The sequence below is a fragment of the Stegodyphus dumicola genome, chromosome 4, assembly GCF_044657685.1.
Source record: "Stegodyphus dumicola isolate Sdum_Otavi_A_Nest chromosome 4, ASM4465768v1".
In the NCBI taxonomy this organism is placed as follows: Eukaryota; Metazoa; Arthropoda; class Arachnida; order Araneae; family Eresidae; genus Stegodyphus; species Stegodyphus dumicola.
The window spans coordinates 193,411,403-193,433,511 of record NC_140771.1 but is presented as its reverse complement, the minus strand read 5'-3'; the positions used below and the strand labels follow the sequence as shown (position 1 = coordinate 193,433,511).

The 22,109-nt window shown below is 34.5% G+C and overlaps 1 protein-coding gene across 3 annotated transcripts in view; it reads left to right on the top strand.

The window, feature by feature from the left end:
- LOC118203827 (choline/ethanolamine transporter flvcr2a-like) overlaps positions 1–22,109 on the top strand; it is a 93,344-nt gene that overhangs the window by 26,859 nt on the left and 44,376 nt on the right. For 2 of the 3 annotated variants that reach the window (XM_085815887.1, XM_085815888.1), the window contains one exon: positions 19,687–20,177. In XM_085815887.1, the coding sequence (XP_085672013.1) occupies positions 19,687–20,177 (491 nt within the window). Of the gene's footprint in view, positions 1–12,363; positions 12,502–19,686; positions 20,178–22,109 lie in introns of those variants that run through there. The other variant, XM_035376119.2, reaches the window with a different exon arrangement.

The window sequence follows — 22,109 nt, the reverse complement described above, 5'->3', positions numbered from 1 at the left end:
TTCAGAATTTAAATCCAAACAAGGCTCCTGGCCCAGATGGGTTAGATAACTCGTACATTCAACTTCTTTTCAAGATTAGTTCGGATCTTATTTTTGCATTCATTAGTTCATGCTGGAAACTTCGTCACCTTCCAGCATCTTCAAAGAAAGCTGAAGTCGCACTGTGTCATAAAAAAGGAAAGGATCGATCTAGACCTGATTCTTATCTTCCGATCTGTCTGCTTCCCTCTTTTGGCAAGCTCTTGGAACGTGTTATTCTTGGCAGACTTCAATACGTTCTTGATAACAATGATATTCTGGAAAACAATCAATATGGCTTCTTGTGTGGAAAATCTACAGAGCATGCTCTCGCAAGACTCCACAATCCTTAAAGAAAACAGGCAAGATAAACAACATTCTATCATAATTAGCCTAGATTTCCAGGCGGCCTTTGACTCCTTATGGTGGCCGGACATCATTGATGCTCTGGTTGCCATGGGATGTCCGTGGGACCTTCTGGACTTCATTAGAAGCTACCTACAGGACCGCTCAGAACAATTAACTTCTGACTCTGGCATAACAGAGCATAAACTACACAGGGGTTGTCCGCAGGGGTCTTGCTTGGTGCCTATCTTGTGGATCACAGTGGCAAATTCAATTCTTAGATAACTTAATAAAGAATCGGACTGCTCTGTCATAGCATATGCGGATTACCGCTTACTCATCTTCAAGGGATAATCAAAACTTCAAAATATAGCTCAACATTACCTTGATATTTTCGGTAACTTGGCACGACAACACAAAATTAATATCTCTCTTAAAAAAAGGCAGGGTATAATAATCGGAGCAAAGGGACCATTGAAACGTATACCTTCACTTAAAATACAAGGCTCCTCAACTAAATTTGTTGAAAACTTGAAATACTTAGGCTTAATTATAAACAATAGACTTTACTGGCTCCCTCACCAATAGACTTTCAACAATAGACTTTCCTCGCAACCTCAAAAAGAAAGTGGATATTCTTAACAACAATATGAAACGCACAGCAGCGGCTAAATGGGACATTTCATCTCCTATTTTGAAAATATGGTATCAAACAGTCATTGAGAAAATAATCCTCTACGGAGCAGGTATTTGGGCCAATTCCTTAACTAAGCAAGAGATAAACTGAGGTCAAACTATCCAACGGCCTCATCTTCTTCTAGTTTGTCGAGGGTATTGTACAGCCTCTACAACAGTATTACAGGTCCTTTCGGGATTACCTCCGTTGGACCTTGTACAGAGAGAATCAACTCTGTGCGGTGTCTTGCTTCTTGTGCAGAATCGGATCCTGTGGAATCAAGAGTATTTTGCAGCAAACTTTGAATCAAAAATCTCATCACCTGCTTTTCATCCTTCTGCCATAGACCTTCGGAAACATATAACTTAAAAAGTAGCCAGTCTAGTTACCGATCACTTTTCAATATTCACAGATGGATCCAGTATGGATACAGGGACGGGTAGCATATTTCACAAGTGCACATCAGCGTAGCCACTGAGGGAGGGGTTTCGAAAATGGACCAATGAGCTGCTATTGTTCTTGTGACGCTAAAGTTTCGTGCATGTGAGCGTATGTTGTTTACGTTTTAATTTGAATTTTTTTCGCAGTTATAAATATATGGCGTAATAGTAGAAAATCTCGTAGTGCTTATATTATGTGGATTAAGAGAATTCAAGTGTATATTTTTTTAATTGAGCTGAGAATGACTGAAAGTGTTACAATGAATCTAGTGTTTTCTTATTTCAGTACTTGCATTCTTTTGATTTTTAACGTGTAAGATTCAGAACACATATCATCTGATTATATCCATTGTTAACATTAAAAATTATATAATTGAATTATATATTGAATAAATTGAATATACTCGTTGTGAATACGATAAATTCACTCTGCTTGATGAGTATTTCTTGTGTAGATAGTACATTTCAGAGTGAGCATTTATTAAATGTGAGATTTAACGCACTAAATGTGCACGAATGCAAATTTGTAAATTTCACTTTGAATAAAATTCTGCATTGGTTATTATTATAGAATATATTTTTCTTATAGACTGCAATAAAAAGTGCTGACTTTTATTTACATATATAATTGGTATAAATATTTTTCTCATACGCATAGTTTTATCTAAAGATTACATTTGGGCTCAGTTGTTTATCACATATTTCTTTCTTCATTTTATTCACCACTTATTAAATAATATTTCACATCGATATTTTTGCGAAGTATCCAACATGTGTTTGCATTTATTTCAACCAGGTAGTGAAATCTTCATAATTTCCTATATTTGATCTAACTTCAATGAAAAGTTTCAGAAGCAATCGACGATGCTTTAATTATTTTGTACAAAAAATTGCGTGGCAGAATATTTTCAACCATCTTGCTTAAATCTTAAAGCATGCGAAACGTCATGAGACATGACAGAAATATTACTGGATACTTATTGGTTCATCCTAGAAGCCATTTCCTCGGTGGCTACACAGATGTGCACTTGTGAAATATGCGGCTGGGAAGTGGATTGTGCATTTTAAAGGACAACAATACTCAAAGCCAATGGCGAAGACTACTGAATAAAAATAATTCTGTGTTTCAGGCCGAATTACTCGCAATATTAAAAGAAATTAATTTTATACATCGACTTCCTAGTCCTGTGTTTATCTACAGTGATTCTCTCTCTGGCCTCAATGCAATAGCAGGATTTAGAAGCAGAAGCCCAATGGTGCATAACATACAGAAAAAGTTACTTAATCTTGACTCCACAATTCAACCAATACTTTGCTGGGTGCCTGCACATACAGGCATTTTTGGAAATGAATTTGCTGAAGCTACGGCTAAGGAGGCGGCAATGGCCACGAATCTACCTGAATTCTCTCTTCCTCTTCCGGGATCATATCTCAAGAAATTAACTAGTATACAGCTTTCTCAACAGCAGCTCAGGTGGGATACTTTTAACACAGGTAGAAGAACGCATAAATTTGTCTCAAAGGTCTCAACCAACTTCCTTTCCAGCGCCTTGGCACTCACAACATTTTTAACAGGGCATGGACCATTTTTAACTTATCTCTTCAGATTTGGCCTTTCTAACAATGAGCAATGCAAGTGTGGGGTGACAGGAACTCCTGATCATTATGTTTTCAACTGCTCCTTGACGTCAGCTTTCCATTTAAACAGACCAGCGGACACGTTCTGGAAGGAATGGACCAATAATTTAGACTAATAGAACCAATAGCATTAAAAAGTTGACCAACATCATACAGTGGAGTTCCGAAAATGCTTCATTTTTTAGAATTTCACAACTTAAATTTTACTCAGATCAATTTCTTATGACTAAATAGAACCTTAAACTGAACAGATCTACTCAACTTTTCCATATTGACTTCTACTTTTCCCATGGAATGCACTTCCTTTGAGAAACTCTTTGAACTATGGGGGATAGACATGCCAAAGCGTAATCATATGCACAGTGTATCTATTTACAGGCAAAAACCTATTTGCTTTCAAACCTTTGAATATCATTACAATCATATGTGAACTGATACGGCTCAAAACCTTATACCTCGCAAGGTTGCTTTATAAATATTGGCAATATTGTCCCCCTTAAAAATGCGTCCCCCTACAACTTTTATTTAATTCTTCATAGTGTTAGTTTTATGTTATATTTCACATATGCCTTTCTGATGTTGCTACACATTGATGAAAATGACATTATTATTTATGGCACAATACAAAGTTCTTTCATAAATTACTGCAAGAAACTATGTTCCTACAGAAACTTCTGCATATCCATATAATAGCGAACTGCATATGTCACAGTGTACTACTTACACAACTTATCTATGTTAACTATGTAATCCATGTTATTATAACAACATTCAGCTCTTAAGGTTGCAAGCTATTATGCTGATAAGTGTTGTTTTTCATTCTTGGTGTACTAGAAATCTACTTTTGTTCACTGAAAATATTGCTGTATATTATCTATGCAACTGCCTACGTAACTACATTACCGTTTAATGTAATGGTGAGAATTCGTGATCTAAGGGCGTATCAAATATACGGTATATCATTGGTTTGTAACTGAATTCATAATGTTGTAACATATATAATGCCGAAGGTTGAAGTTGTAACCGTATTTAGCTTGACCTTTGTACAAGTAAATTTCTAATTACAAGATTTTGTAACCTTAATTTTGCACTAGATCAAGATCATTTTTACTTTGTTTCTTCTTCACAACTGTTTATTTTCCTATTTTCACAACTGCTTATAATATCTGAATGTTTTTTTTAGTTGCTTCAAACAAAGATGACAATGTAACTATTTTTGGATTGTGACTCTGTAACTCGATTATGTTAAATTAATGCCTGCTGATCTGCCTTGGTCAACTGAGGCTGTAGTAGACTTCCACTGATCAGGCACTATTCCGCTGTGTAATCTCTTAGATAATCTTAGGTCAGAAGCCTGCTCAGTGGTGCTATATGCTATATCTATGCCTTCTCCGGGATTCTAACCCAGGCGGTGACACTTTACTCAACCTTGTTGTGAATCTCTTAGTTCAACGTATTGTTACAACTTGGGTGATTGAAAAAAAAGTGGGACTTCTAATGTGCCCACCGAAGTGAATCATAATTGTTTTTAACTCTTCGCATGAATGGAACATAAATAGTCCCGTTTGTATTCGAATATCTCTCATAGTTGTAAGGGAATATGAATTTAACATTTTGTAGGTTCATTATTAATATGAAGGGCTCTCAACCAGGTGGTATTTCGTAGTGCCAGGAGGAGATTTTGTTAAATTCAAATTGTCATACTTTGAATTGTAACAAAAAGCCCACAGAAAAGTGTAGTTACGGCAATACTGGATTAAAATAATCTGAAAGACTTAAAAATATAAATAAGAAAGCTTCATAAGTAAAGAACAATAGTAAAAGTTTTCTTTTTCTCTTTTAATAGCAAAGGTAATGCCGAATTAATTTGAAGAACTACGAAATTCATGAGTTTGCTTTTAGTTTTCTTTCACCTTTTTTTTTTTTAGAGTTTGGGATTCTTAGACCAAGAACATGATTTTCTACGAAATGTCATTTATTCTCCTAAAGCAGTTACCAAGGTGGAGATCGCAGTAAAGTATTAGAGGAGTCGTGTGAAGTATGAAAAATCAAAATAAAACAAAAATACCTTGTTAAATCATTTATGTTAGTAACGGGAGTAAAAATATAACACACATAAAGAAAAAATAATGATCAAATCCATCTAATTTAAAGTTTAACAATTTAAATATAAAAACTAAGAAAAATGTTATCTGTATTACAGACTTTAAAATGTTTATTTATTTATTATTTTTTATTACATCCTCCCCCACATTGTATATTCCTAAATTGTATTCCCCGTGTATATTCTTAAAAAACAAAAGTACTGGTTAATTGGTAGTAAAAGCAAAACGTTTAACGTTCTTCGTGCGTATACCATGATTAACATTTTGTTGAAAATGATTTTGACATAACGGTAACACCAATTTGCTAAAACATTTTCTAGGTTAAACTGGATATTGACATCAAGCTATAAAATAGATGGAAAAAAATTAGTATGCATAAAAATTAAAGTTTAAAATTTTGTAAGAAAATCTAAGAAGATCAATTAATTTTAAGAAAATCAATTAATTATTCTTTTAATGGCTGGACACATGTTAAGCGATAACTGTTTGTCAGACATCCGATTGTAAGGATATTTCTCCTTCCTCACAGTGTGCCTTCGTGGTATAATTGAAGTAAGTCCGGCTGGCAACTGGATAGTCCGGATCTCTAGTCTCGGCGAAATCATCGCTAAATGTCTGAATGGGATCACAATGAATTTGACTTAAATTGTGACTCGTAACAAAATACACGAGGGCTATTTGCGTCGGAGGACGGAGGCTTCGTGGAGGACATTGAAAAGAGACTTGTATTCAAAATGAACATGGGGAAAACCCCCATGAAGTCAGCTCGTTTGCCTAGGCTTAAATCTAATTTGAAAGACCATCATTTATTGGTCTTAATCATTAGGTAACTGTTTGAGCTCAGTAACAATGAAAGGGAGACGTTTAAAAATAGTCGTTTCTCCTAGGCTCGAATTTGTGCCGAAAGTTAAGGCAGCCAGCCCTGCTAACCACCATACAGATCAAAACAACACTTATGCAAATATAATGTCTTAAAACAGAGTTATTGTCTGTTGAAGTAAAGTTTAATGTATGTGATTATGCGATTACTATCTTTTTCTGTTACCCACACTGCCTTCGAAAAGTTATTTATTAGCAAAATTCTAATGTTTCTAAAAGAGGAGACCTATGTGAGATGCTTTCTTCTGAAGGTATCAAAACTTCTGTAATAGCAGAAGGGAAGAAAATATTTCTGGTGCAGATGATTTTATCCGGACAGCATACTATACGTACAGTTAGTAGTTTTTCTGCCATTTCCACGTCTAATGAGATAACGCGCAGTTCATAATCTGCTTGAGGGCAACTAGAATATGCACCTGGAGAACCTGCTTTCAAATGGAGTTCCAAAACTTTCTCTAGAAGATACTTACAAATTGATTGTCAAAGTCATGGCATATTTTTTCTTTCAGTTAAAGAAATGCTTTATTATTTACTTCTAAACAAATTGAGGTAATAAGGTATGAGGTATTTTATCCATTCTTCCAGCATATATTCGTGGTGTAACGGCAGCACAATTGGCGCGTATTCGAGAATTCCATGTTCGAGTCTCGGTGAGGAGATTGACCATTTTTCATATCTCCTGCATCAAAATAACCTAATGACTCTATAAAGGAATGAATTGAAATTTAAATAAAATCAAATATATTTCATTGCTGTAATCTGAAATAAGTTAAGTAAATAACTGGTTGTGTATCCTGACAACTTCATAAAAGAGTACGTACTTAATAAGGCCCAAATTATAGTATACCTCAATAAGAGATGGTTGTTGGTGCTAAAATATTTACTTTAAATAATGTTTAACTCATATGCTTGACCCTCAAATTGTTGATGTGTTTATTATTATATGAAACACAGAAAGCGGCACATTTATTTATGAATATACTAGAATACTAAATTTATAAAAAGAAGTAGATTTAGTAAGAATGTACTAAAAGTGACCCTACTGTTGCTACTAAACGATTCCTCTCTCACCAGAAATTGATGATATGAGTTTTTTGTCAGCATCAACTGAGAACGTTCCTGACAGTTTAGTCTTCAGAAAACGAATTGTTGAAATGCCGACATTTTATGTCACTCAACAGTGTATTCTCTTTTCTGTTAGTTAATAAAACTGCTGGGCTTCTTTTGATATTCATGGATTCTCTTGAAAGCTCATAAAATGTTTTATGCATGACATCACTCATTTTGATGTAACATAGCAAGACGTAATAACGACCGCACGTCTTGTACAAACACCGGACTGAAACTGGTTAGAACTAGATTTTACCAACTTTTGCATCTGGTAATTTCACGATAATGCTCTGTGTTGGTAGAAGCTCGAAGTTTAAATATTTTATTAAATATTTCAGACTGCACACACCGATACTGATAACTGTTCCTTCTTAAGACATTTGCAGCAAACTATGTATTATTTTAAATATCTTTTTTCTTCAAATTTGATTTCATTTATTTGATTTCGAATAAGATTTATAAGAGTTTTATTGGAAGACCTTAAAAAGATGTCTCTTTCTTAAATAACAATAGAATTTCAGTTCTTAAATTTCATAAAACTATTGAAATGTATTATATGTCGTACTAAAATTATTGTGTTTAACAGATAAATTAATATTTACTACTATAGAAAATTTTCATATTAGTTCTAAGAAACCAACCACTCACAGGCAGCTAAAAAATTCTTTGATTTGTTTTTTGATTTGAGGTTATTAAGCAAAATTAAATATCTTGTTAGATAAACAACAAAAGTTATATAAATTTTTTAAAATTTTGATGTGCAGTAGAAACCTTGGTGAAGTTCCATTTTGAACTATGTCTAATTTGGTATATGTTCTGTATGGACTTGGAAATTTGTTGTTTGATATACGACATTTGTTTTCAATACGACTCAAAGTCACGATTGCACTCAATGCATTTCTTCACTTCTTTCGAGACAAAGACGACTGCCCATGAGCGTCAGTACGGTTGTTGTTATTGTTCAGTGAACAACTGATGCTATAACCCTGAATTTGAAAGGATACTCTGTTTTCCGGTTGAATGGTTTTCTAAGTTCATTAACAATGAGTTTTAGGAAAGTTAATGAGAAGAGTCAAGCAATCAAAAAAAGTTCTTAGGATGACCATGGAGGTGAAAAAAAAAGGATTGTTGAAAAATATGGAAATGGTATACGTATATCTGGGACTTAGCTTTTGGCGTACCATATATTGAGGACACATACCGAGTCTATCCCTAATCCAAAGGCATTTTACTGTGCAGGTACCACTGCACAGTAAAATGCCTTTGGATTAGGGATAGACAGTATTATGCAAATATCATGCGGTTGCTGCCTCATTTCTGCTCTTTTAAGGACGCTGCTATATGATATGTATCGCTGGAAGTGTTACCGTCTCCTAGTAATTAAAAGTAGCATGCTGGATAACTCTCGAGGTGTACTCGTGATTGTTATTTAATCCAATTTTTCTCTGTGGCCTCCGATCGAGGACAAATAATACATGCTTTACGGAATAATAATACATGCTTGACGGACAAATAATATATGCTTAACGATCAATGACAAATTATGCATACTTTTCTGAGATATAGCTCGAGAGTCGGGTTTCCTCATGTTACAGTATAAACAGTTCGGTGAGAGTGTATCGATTAGAGAGAGAAGAAATGGGGCAAAGGGCAAATAGCTTTGAATTTACGTGACGTCAGATGACTCAGTTGGTTTGCAAGTAATTAGCTACACAAAACCTTAGTTTAGATAGCCATCCAACTGAATGAGGAATCTTATCGAAGAGTGTAGACCTCGTTCCACTGTTTCAGAAGGCGAAGAACCACTAAAATGTTACTACTTATTGTATGCGAATTTCAGGTTAAAGTTATCTGTTTGTAGAAATCCGAAGTTTAATTATTTAATTAGATATATCGGATTTCATAACGGATGCTGATACATGAGTCTTGCAGTAACCTACATATTATTTAAGCATCATTCTTTCCTCAAATTTGTATGCAAGTACTTTCATTTCAAGTACGTTTAATGATTCTAACGTCTTACATTGGCATCTCCCAAAACACTTAGCGTATGATGCAATGAATTGGATGTATCTCGAATTACACCATAAAATTAAAAATGGTTTGGGCTTGAAATTCGCGGAAGTCCCTAAATCCGGAATAATTAGCAACGAGTTACGGCTTCTTTGGCCTTCATAGCAGCTGTTACGTGGTGATGCATGTATTCAGTAAGTTCGCGGAAGTGCTGCAGAGGTATGCCCTGCCACTCGTCTTATAGAACGTCCCCAAAATCTGTTAAGGATACTTGGTTGTAGATGGCTTTTTTAAGCATCTTTTTCCAGAAATATCAAAGGTATTCAATTCGAACCAAATCCTCTTCTTCTTGGTGGCCATTCTAGCAGCCTGAATTCAGTGGAATACTCAGTTTGGTGGTAATCAATAAGGATCCGGAACAGAAGCAGTTGTCCTGCTGGTACAGTCCATTTCCATATGGCTAGCAGAAAAGCAAGAATGGATGTAAGTGATCGCTCGGCAGATCTGGTGCTTAGATGCAGTGAGGTTGTGTATAACCAATAGTCTGCCAAGCACTGCCAAGATGATATACTTCAGATCATCACTGCGTCCCAAGACGTTCTAGATTTCGAACCTGGTGCGCTGCATTCATGGTTTCATACGGTTGGCGCCGTATTTGTGGCAACTGAAAATATAGCTGATGATGCAGTCGGAAATGAAACCCAGACTTTCTAGATTTCGAACCGGCGCGCTGCATCCATGATTTCATAGGATTGGCGACATACTTGTAGCGACCGCCCGATGCAGTTGGAAATGAGATTTATTACATCTTACTACTCGCTTCCAGCTGTCGATTCTCCAGTTACTATGTTCTGCTGTTCCTGCAAGACGCTGAGCACATTGGGTGCGCTGAGAGGTGGTTCTTTCATTTGTATTCGGTTTCTGGAAGCCATAAGGTGAAACTAGCATTGCATATTCCCCTATTACCTGTGTAAAATTAGCAGAAAAAGGGAGAAAAATACGCATCCAAATACGGTATATATATGTATATATGTAAAACATGCAAAATATGTAAAGCAAAATTATAACTTAAAAACCTCCTTAATTTGTTTTTAATTTAGGTATTTCCTCTCTCTACTCCAACGATAGTAATTGTTTATGGTAATACTTTGTGTGCTGCGTTCTTTCTAGATTAATCTTTATCCTATGTCTTTTACATAACGCTGATAGCGTAGATGAAACTATAGCTCAAATAGATAACAATAATTTTGGAGCTTTATTAATTATCCAGTCAAATTTTATCGAAACTGTAACTACTGTACTCTGAACTAAGTTATCGTCTTGAACACAATGCAATTTGCTTCCACATCTCGGCTACTGCTTATCAGTCCGTTTAGACAGATACTTGGCGGCTTAGTAAATAATTATCCGGAATACTTGTGCTAGATTCTTATTACAGTATAGTCTTCCACTGCTATATTCTATGTTAAGACTCTATACATCACATTGCCGCACCATGCTCGAGAAAATTACGGCTACTGCTACGTCGACAAACCCCTGCATAAGCATATCAGGAAGGACATAGTCTTCACCACCATCAGAAGAACACACTGTCTTCAGCAGAACCGGGAGGACACACAGTCGACACCACACACTCGTTCTCTCTCCGTCGGGACAATTCTAGTACTGCCTATATCGTTTACCTATTTCGCTCAGCGCAGGAGCAAACGGAAGAATGCAAATTCCAACAGATAATTAATTAACTAATTTTAATATAGGTAATCTCATGTGGTTACTCATCTTCCCATATTTTTCGTGAAAAACTGCTCATAAAACTTCGCAAAAGAGATTAATTAATTAATGACTTTATAAGGTATTTTCTCCCTCCTTGAAGCATGCCTTCGTGATGTAACTGTAACACACTCGGCGTTTATTAGAAAGGTTCAGGTTTGAGTCCCTAGGAGGGCATTACACATTTTTCACATCTCCTGCTTCAAAATGAATCTAATGCATCTACAGTGGCGCTCGAACTAAAAGGGGGTGGATGATGATTCTTCACCACTATGATCTAGCGAGTGGGTCCCGTAATTCCCAGTCGCCCTTTAAAAGGGGGAGTATTTTCTCTCTCCTTGCAGCATCCCTTCGTAGTGTAACGGTAGCACATTCAAGGCGTATTCGAGAGGCCCAGTTTCGAGTCCCTGCGAAGGCATTGCACATTTTTCACGTCTCCTGCTTCAAAAATAGCTAATGACTCTACAACTTTAATAGTTAAGAACATAAATTTAAAATTCTGTTAATTGCTATACGTATGAATTAATTTTTTACACACTTTCAGTTTTGTTGAATGCTTAAGTTTCCTTCCCTTTATTTTACCAAAAATTATTAATCAATCCCAAAACACGAAATATAAGGGCAAAAATATTCCTTATTCCTTCTTGCTTATTCTTCCTTATTCTTCTTTAATATTGTTTCTACAAGGGTAAAAGGAGGTTTAAAGAAGCATAGTTTATAAGCCCCTTTAAGTCTGGGGCCCCAGCTCCGAATTTATGGACTATGTAGCAATCAGACCCTAATTGTCCACAAAGGTAATGCAACGTTTCTCATCAGAATTTTATCCGTATATTCATTTCAGGGCTGGGGAAAAAGTATGTTCCTCTCCTCTTTTTCGCTGCTTTACGAAAGTTCAATGCTTATATGAAGACAAATATACTTTCAACTTTTCGTCTTCCCCCCCTTTTTCTCCGCTTCTGAGTTTAGATGGAGAAGCTCGTTATACCTCAGATCCTGCATTTTTATTTGTTATACACTTTGTGACTGGTTGATATCACAATACTCGGCTAGTATTGTTTCTCAGTTCCTCTAGTTCCTAGAATTTTAACAATGAAAGATTTCATTCAAAGGATTTTTCAGTTCCTTGCGATGCAGCTGTTCTGTATGATTAACGAGAAGATTTTATTTTATTTTCTCCCATAAATGTATGAATCTCGAAAAATATTTACTTTATATGGTCGATCAATGTCCGCCTTCTCCTAGAAAAGACATAAACACATTGTCAGTTTGAAAAAATAATGAAATAAAACATAATATTATATATCTTGAAAAAATAAAATATGTGTAATAACGGAGTAGTTTTATTGGTATTATTTTACATAAGGTGCAACAACAGCAGAGAAGTTTATTTGTATGCATTTATTAAAGAAAATTTCAGTGTCGAGTTCACAAGAAGTTTTCTTTTTTTCACGTATCAGCTAGAAGATCTTGATTAGAGGGACTTATTAAAGCACTACTCTGTGAATTGGTAAACATTTCTATTTATCATTCTTTATTTGAGTTTCATTATTTTGGAAAAACTAAACGAACTAAGTAAACCTGGAAAAACTAAATGAACTAATTAAAACTAGAAAAACTAAATGAATGAATATAATTTAGAGAAATATTGATTGATATTGAAAAAAAAAAAAGCGTTGAGTATGCAATGAAATGTATAAAATATATATACCATCATATATTTCATCTTCTATTATTTTAAAATACGCACAATTCTTAATGTAAAAGTTTTTGATTTTTGATATATTTCATTAGAAATTGCATAATACTTGTTACCTTGAAAATTTTTATTCAGATTATATGCGTAAATACATACATGGGAAAAAATAACTTTAAAGGAATGTAAGAATAAAATTAACTCGTAGTCTTTCTCTCATAAAGATATAAATATATATATTTTCTAAACAAATGGCGGGCACTTGCCTGTAACGGCATTGGCCACTACTAAGGCCAGAAATGGTAGCCATTTTATTGTGGAGGCACCTAATAGTTGGCCACCGTTACCTTCTATGACTGGAAAGACAATTTTACATCCATGCTTTCTCCGGGATTCGAACTCGGGCCTTTTGGTATCGCAGTCAGGCTTCCCTAACCACTATACCGTTTGGGGGTAACCACTATACCGTACATGTAAAAAATGTTATTATAACCTTTTTTAAGTCTTAAAATTTCATTGTATTACTGTTTTCAACAACTTTAGATGTGCATTTAATGACATTATTTGATTACTAATTTTTTTTCCTTTCCAAATGTATTGCTGCTTCTTCCTGTTATATACATAGTTGTTTCTAATCAGAATCATTCAGAATACTAATAAACAAAGAGACATTAAGTACAATATCGATGTAAAATAGAGTGTTTTTATGGTTTTATGTTATAACAAGGCTTCTCGTTAACAGTGGATTACTATTATTTATGTATGCATTTGAAAGTCCAATATTAAAATGAGTTTGAGAGAAAAGGTTAGCTATATTTATTTGTTATTTTAAGCGATAAATAGGACAGTTTTAATAATTTCACCATAACGAATTTTCGTTTTCCGAAAACAAATAATTTTTCTTTAGAGAAAAGGATTATTGTGATTTTTAAATTAACAATTTTCTCTGAATATCATAAAAGTATATGATTATAGATGTAGTAATCTAATAATATATTTTAACACTTGCACCAACTTTTGAAGTGAGTTGTTTTGATGTCTGACCTAACCTTGTAAGGTATTTCTCCCACTTTCCTGGCATGCCTTCGTGGTGTAGTGGTTCTGCACGCTGTGCCGGTATTCCAGAAGTCCGTGGTTCGATTCCTGGCGAAGGCGTTGCTAATTTTTCATCTCTCCTGCTTCCAAAAATAATAATGTATCTACAGTGGCGCCTGAACTAAAAGAGTTGTGAATGACGACTCTCCACACCCAGGATTTGGCGATTGGGTCCCCTGAAAACACCAGTCGCCCTTTAAAAAGGGGAGTATATAAGGTATTTTTCCCACTTTCCTGGCTTGTCTTCGTGGTATAGTGGTTCAGCCCGCTGGGCCGGTATTTAAGAGGTCCGTGTTTCAATTCCCGGCGAAGGCGATTGCTAATTTTTCATCTTACCTGCTTTTAAAAAATTAATGTCTCTACAACCTGTTTGACCTGTTGTTTGTTTAATACAAGTATATGAAGAGCACAAAACCTTTTTCTTTGATTTAAAGAGTATGCTTTGTTTTCTCCCCAAAATATTTAATCATGAAATTAAAAATTAGTATCGAAAATATTATGAGTTACAGATATAAGTAAATGTAACTGGAAGAGGAAGATGGCAATGAAAAATTTAAAATTAGACAGATTTCAATGAAAAGTATATCGATTGTTAGGACGATAAGACATAGTTCCTTCTTGTTTCTTATTTAGGAGTAAAAATATTTATTCAAAAGTGGAAAGAGATACAATCCTTTTATGTGTGAAAAACATATACATTATAGCTCCTTCTACCTTTGTAGAAGTGATTTTGCTCTTGAAGAAGAGGGAACTATGTCCAGTCACCTCTGGAATCCATAGAGATTTATTCTGTTTAAAATGACAGCTTTTTTCTCCCATCTTTAAAACATATTTTGTCTCTGAAGAAGGGAGACCAGTATCTCAGTATCTGATTGCCTTTGAAAATCGGTAAAGTTTTACTCAGAACTGTAAGTTCTGAGTAAGGTTAAGACAGACTGCCTTTAAACAAGTAGATTATTTGACTAAACAACTACGTTAATATAGTTGCTACATTAATATAGTATGAACAACTACATTAATAGAATACTGTATTAATATAGTATTTAAAAGGAGAATGTTGTTTATTAGAATGTGAAGAAATATTTTAGAAACATTTATTAGTAATAAGTATAGAGACATACAGGGTTTTAAAACAATTGTTATTTTGCTATAACAACGCATATTGATGGCATAAAAAATAAACTAAAGTGAAAGGTGAAAAAGCGAATCTATATTTACAGGTATAAATGAAAAACGCCAGCTAAAATTTCAAAAACATAAAAGGTAGGATTTTATTTTGGTCTTGATATTTTCTGAAAGGCAGCGTACATTTTGAGAAATAATATGACACAACCGTTTTCAGAAACAAAGGAATAATATTCTTCCATATTCGTTTGCCTTGTTTTGTATTTAACTTATTCAAAACGCATGCACCAATCATTTTTATTTGAGGTAAATTGGTTTTAAGAAAGAGTTTATCCATCTTTCAAATTGTTTTTCGTTTAACTTTATTTTTAATAAAAACAGAAGTAAACAGGAGCCTATATTGTGTAGCTCCGAAATTTGGTAGAAATGGGTTGTATAATTTAGCATGAAAAATAGTCGAGAAAAATCTTCCATGAGAAAAACTTTATTTTTAATAAAAACAGAAGTAAACAGGAGCCTATATTGTGTAGCTCCGAAATTTGGTAGAAATGGGTTGTATAATTTAGCATGAAAAATAGTCGAGAAAAATCTTCCATGAGAAAAACGTAATGGTGATTCGTATTTACATTGCACAACCCAGGAAAGGGTATGATGGATAAAAATTTGATTTCGATTGGTCTGAGGAAAGTATATTTTGTTTTCTGTATTCAGTAGCAAGATAAAAGGATTAATCTTAAAAATTCTTAACAATTTTTAGTTCATTATGCTGATGATTAATCTTCATTTTCGAAAGCACGGAAGGAGAATTCATTTACAGTTATTATATTTTATTCTTTTCTGCTTGAGTTCTTTCTTCCACTGCGTCTCATCTGCGTTCTGTTTTAGTCATTACTAGCTACTGCAAGTCTAGAAATGCATTACATACTTGTCTTACTACCGTTCACAGTAACTCAGCTGTTACTCCGATATTCATTTAAGTTATTTAATATGGATCTCTGTAGCTTCAATTATTTCGTTACAGATGTCCTTCCAATTACAAATTTGAATATTCAATCTTTGGTAACAGTAATCATATTTGATTAATTCATTAAATAAAACTTTGGGTTTTAAAGCTTGGATAACAAATCTTGCCTTAGGACTATAGACTAACACGTCTACCGTTGATATACATTGCTTTTCTCCGAGTAATTTTTTAATTAAAATTATCTTTACAATGAAGAAAAATTCAATTGGTGAATTTATATTGCTGTGAAAATCATGAGTTTTAGTTTAGAGTTTTAATATAAATTATTTCCTTCAAAAGTACTTAAACATTATCACTTTGTTTTTCTTTCTCATTCTCCATTTTACGAGCTAGTTTCTCTTTAAAAGTCCTCCACGAAGGCATCACTGCCTCTATGCAGATAGTAGTCTCGAGGCGTTACCGTAATCAAACAAACCAAACCATTCTATTTTTTTTCCTCCTACTCTGTTTAATAGATGTCATCACCAGCTGTACTATCCTTATTGTTAAAATATTTGTATTAAAACTCATCTTATGAACTGCATTTCGTTTCTTCTTTTTCCTTTTTATCCCTCCCTTTTTATCTCCCATAAGTGTCATTTTCACAGCACGCATTAAATGAACTTGTATCATGGATTTGCGGCTTCGCATTGAATAATTTTTCTTCTAATGAAGAGAAACTTTTATCGTAACTCTCTAAATTCGTTGAGTCTCTTTTATCGTGATTCAAGCCAAAAAACCAGATTTTTTTTGTTATTAAAACTGCATTTCTAAAAATAGCATGAGTATTATAAAAATTAGAAAAGCCATCTAGGTTTCGATATATTGAATTCACCTATTGTTTACTTATTGTCATGTCTAGTGATGAAATAAGGATGATGGAAAAAAATAACTATTAAAATGTTAACATTACATTAATTCCTGCTACTAAATTTGGCCGCCTAGTATCACGATAGCTGCTAAATAGACAGCTATAATGCTACTATTCTTTCCAGCTATTGACGTCCAGCTGCCAGAAAGCCAACGGTCAGTTGCAGCAGGTCAAACGGGCATTTGTTTATCAGAGCACAATACAGTAAAATTTACATTTCTTTCACAAAGAAAACAAACACAAAGTTTTTGATAGGTAATATTTCGCGTGAAAGTACAATTTATTCTGAAGTACAGTTTCAATTCGCAATATGTTAAAATGATGAAATGTTTCCTTTACAGTTGCAAAGAATTGGTTAGTGAGACAAAATTGAAATAAGTAAAATATTAAAATATAGTTAAGTTACAATCTAAATTCTATCAATTTTGAATATTTATTATAATATTTTCATGTGATAATTTGATTTGGTTGCCTTTACAAGATTGCAGCTGGAGTAAAGAACAAATTTGTTACCCAAAAAGACAATATAAAGGTTTCCGTATAACACCTAAATATAAATAAGTTGCTAAGTCATTGTCAGAAGCTATAATTTTATACTCACAGGCAGAGTTTACTACAAACGCTCCTAGCTACATCCTCAATATGTTAGCAGTTCAAATTAGGAGAAATAAAACATATAAAAATGCAAGGATGAAATATTCTTACATGACAAAACTATGAAACATTACCCTTCAGTTTCAGGCCGGTAGCTGACAAAATTGGAAAATAAATTAAGATTAAACATACAGAATATTTACAAAAACTGCGATTGAAATCTAAAAGAAGCTAAGGCCTCTAGAAATAAGCCAATAGCATTGTTAAGACAATGAATTACAAGATAAATCTACTGAAATTATTTGTACAGCATTGATGTTATACACCAAATGGTGTTCCTTATATAGTTGTTTAATGTTAATATTAATCAGTAATCCTGCTTCTGCGTTTACAGTTAAAATGTGTAAAAATAACGATATGATTTTGTCATATCTTTGTTTCAAGCTTTCCAGAATTATATAAATTGGAGATAATTTCTAAAAATGTGCACAAATATTTCTGATATTTGTATTTTTATGAACAATATATGATACAGCACGAAAATAATATCTATTATTTATTTCGTTACCTAACATTCATTTTATATGTATATTTACAGGCAAGTTAAAAAACATGTCTGCCTCAATTTTTTTTTAAATTTTCAATATTTTTCATTTAGTCGTTTTTATTAGTTTATTTTTCGATATTTTCCATAACTGCAGGATCAAATGACAATGAACGAACATATCTCAAATAAAAATGAGAGGAAATAGCCTCAACTGATTTAGATTAATATGATAATATAATTAAAAGGCCTCTTATAACAATAAGGTGAACATGTCTTGTAATAAGTGTTAGTCTTACTATATATACTGAAAAGATAAATTATTATACACATTATTCAATACACGAAGCTACAAGTTTCGCATGAATAACGTCAACAATATCCCTGAAAAATGTTTGGATGTGGTGCGAAAGCAAGGTGGGAGTATTGTCGCCCAGCACACACTGTAGTTTCGGCCTCACTGAGCGTGATACAAGTCCAGAGAGAAAAGGCACCTTGCAATTCGTCTTATTCATGCTCAAGAGGATTCATATCTGAGGATCTAGGAAGCAAGGCGAGTATTTAAAACTCATTATTTCTGTGCTTGGTCAACGATTCCTGAGCAATGTGTGGCCGATGTGGCCGTCCATTATCCGCTTGAAAACGCATCATTTTGTAGGAACGAAAAGCGCATGAAAGGAGTTACAGATGATTATAAGGTTAACTAAACCGAGCTGGCCAAGTTTCTGTTCAGTATGATGAGAACCCAATGACGATCACGCCAAGATGCTCAATTATATTTCTATCACCGGCCTGTGCAACACCTGTTTGATACAGAGGATGCAGTAGCTGGTGCGGTTAACGGCCCATATGAACTCTGACATTTATCTGGAGCAGCTGAAACCTCAATTAATCGGATTATATGACATGTTTCTATTTTCCTAGTATCCAGTGGCTGTGAGATTTGGCTAACTACAGTAGTAGTAATCGATGGTTTTACTTCAGCAGAGGAGTCCGACATAGACGTCGGCTATGAGTTGCGATAGTTGCCGAGGAGCAGTCATTTCGCAGATGCTGGATGAAACACACGAATTAAAAATCTGTCGTAATATGCCGTACTGTTTGGTTCCTTGCCGTTGCGACGCGTTGATACGTTACAACTGAGTTTCGGAGCATTTCTCCCATCAGTCACTGGTTTACACACAATTCATTACACATTTTGCACAATTCACACCAGTTTTTTTTTACTTTCGAGGTACTTTTGGTACTCCTGTGCCACAGTACTGAGTTACATGCCCAGTAGACTGATGTCTGCTGACATCAAACATGTGGCCTTGGGATTACTGATAATTTTGTTTACGATCAGGCTCACTTGGATCATTGTCTTTAAGCAGGATACTGTTGCACCGACGATAGCCAGCGTCATTGATTCGCTTTATGCTCAGTTCCATAGTCGCATCGCAAGTATGTATAATAGTTTGTCTTTTCAGTGTATATTCAGTAGACCTAACAACAGCTGGTGATAACTTAATAATGTACAGTTTGCTTAATGTTAGATGAAAAGAAAATCGAATCAGGGAATGCTCTTTTAACATATATTTGACTATCACATGAATTTTGTTTTTGCTTTCTGATGACATTTCTAGTAAACCTAGATTTGCTAAGAATTTCATGGGCTTAATGATAGCAGGTTTTTTTAATATAGCCTTATTAGTTTTACTTATTTTATTAAGTATTAGTTTTAAATTTCGCATTTGACTCAGTTAAATATTCAGCAATATCTTTCAGGCAGCAAATAACTTACACAGGCAGGAAGATGACAGAATGCGGGAACAAGGAATCAACCTCATGTTTCGGACTTAGCAATCACAATAAATGCAGTATAAACATCAACAATGATCTCAATTCGAATAGCTTCACTCAGAATTACAGATCCACAGAAGACAGTAGCTATTCATTGGACAATCAGAGCCATAAGAATGAGATTAAGACGGGCAGGAAATCCTCAACGAAGCCTGCTGTGAAATTGTACAAAAGAAGGTTTGTGATGCTATTTCTTTTCGCCATCTGTTCTATGATGAATGCAGTTCCTCAATTCCAGTATACAGTAGTAGCAGATATAGTTGCTTGTTATTATAACGTGAGCTTGACAGCTGTAAATTGGACTTGTGTAGTGTTTATGGTGGTATTCCTACCTCTTGTTTTCCCAGTTATGTACTTAATGGAAAAGAAGGGCTTGCGAGTCACTCTTATGACTGGAGCTTTTCTGAATTGCTTAGGTAAGTAAAACGATATCTCTTTAAACTAATTTATTTTAACGTATTTGTATGTATATATTTGTTCTAACTAATTTCTTCATCTCAGCTATGTAAGAAAAATAAAAAAGTTTATACTCAGCAATAAAACTTATTAAATTAAAGTAAGAAACGTGCTTGCTGTTAGAACTTTTAAGCAGCATGAAACGCATTCATCGAAAAGCATGGACTAACGTTTTCGCTATCTTAAGTATCACAGATAATATTTTGGCGAATGTTTATTACTGTATCGTAAGCAGAGCAGGCGCTAAGCTTTCCGCCGCGCGGTGTATTGTCTGCTGTTATTAAATATTGCTGCTATAGATTGCCTGGCATAATAAACGGATAGGTTGAGCGAAGTCTGAGGCCGGCTGTGACCGTGAGATTCCCAAGTTCTCTGCAATGATAAAATGCAAGCAGAGTGCATGGATCATTGATATTGTGTAAACTACACATAATTACATTACTGTTTCAAGTGATCATAAAGTCGAAAATCTAGTCACATACCTGTCAAAAATCAATAAAGGAATAGTATTCAAAATTAATTAAAAGTTAAGAGTTGGGATTAAAGGCCCTGCGTTTCAAATCTTGCTGTCTGGAGCGTTCTTCTCTAGCTGTATTATAAACTGTCCTAGTATTACCTTGTTTTAATAAAATTTCTTTTCCATGAGATATATTTTTAAGCAAAGCATATGGAAAAGATGTAATATAACAATTTTACCAAAAAGCTGTTTTTTATTTGCTTGCAGCTTAAAAAATAGGGGCTCTTGTATAATGATATATCAAAGAAAGAGATTAATTGTATCGCATCTTCTTAGACACAGTGTTGCCGGCATCGGGATTTTGACCTGAGTATCGTCATCTGCAACTGGGGTGTATAAACCTCTATGACAAAAGAGCTTTCTGGAACTTAAACAACGTATATGTTACTCGCTGCTTTAGACACTTTTAGTCCTTTTCGAAAATCTGCTTCGATTTCGCAAACATTCCTTTTCAGCATAAATATAACTTATGTGCCGCTCTGTTTGTGTAGTTGTAAGGAAGTCCCTGCCATAATCTTAGGCTCAGGTCTAATTTCCGGTAAATGCATCGATCTATTTATATGGTGCCTTAGTAATGTCAAGCCTTTTTTAAGGTGGTTGTAGCTGAATTTAAAAACGTAATTCTTCATGTGAAATGCTTCTTGAAGGAGCTCACCAAGACCCAAGCGATAAAGTGGCTGAACACTCGTAGTTTGACATGGGTTCGATTCCAGGAGATCTAGGTGTCCGTACGGGCGTTTTTGAGGTTTTCCCCATGGGTAATGCGGATACGAGCTATTCCCTTAGGAAGTCTCCACACAGACATCTCTGCCCCTAGGCAGGTAGCCCTAGTGTGCTTTACAATAGTTAAATAAACCTTCTCACCTAAAAAGACACTGTCAATTAGTAAAAACGTCTCAAGAAAAAACAAGTTTTCATCCAAGGAAGAGTTTTCTTTGCTTACGATGAGAGATGTGTAAGGTGTTTGCTTTGAAATGTTGGAAAATAACCAAAACATTAATGTAGGCATCAGGGCCTCCAGTGGGTAATCTTAAATAGGACATAACCAGCAGGCTATATGCGCTGATCAACAGACCAAATGTGGTTCTTTAGTAGGGTAACGCAAAATCACATATTAGTGGTGGGACTCCATATAGGTTTAATAGGTCATGTTCATAGGTTTAATAATGGGAAATACTTTCTCATTCCTCTTAAGAGTTCAGATCTATCAATCCCTTTAAGTTTTATAAGTTTAAGGCATTGCTACATTTCTTGTTACAAGAACTTTCGCAGTAAAGAGAAGGACGGAAAGGTAATAAATAAATATTTTTTTCACAATACCGAAACAATAATTATTCAAAAAGAAAGGAGGAAGGGAAAAGTTGCCTGGTAAGGA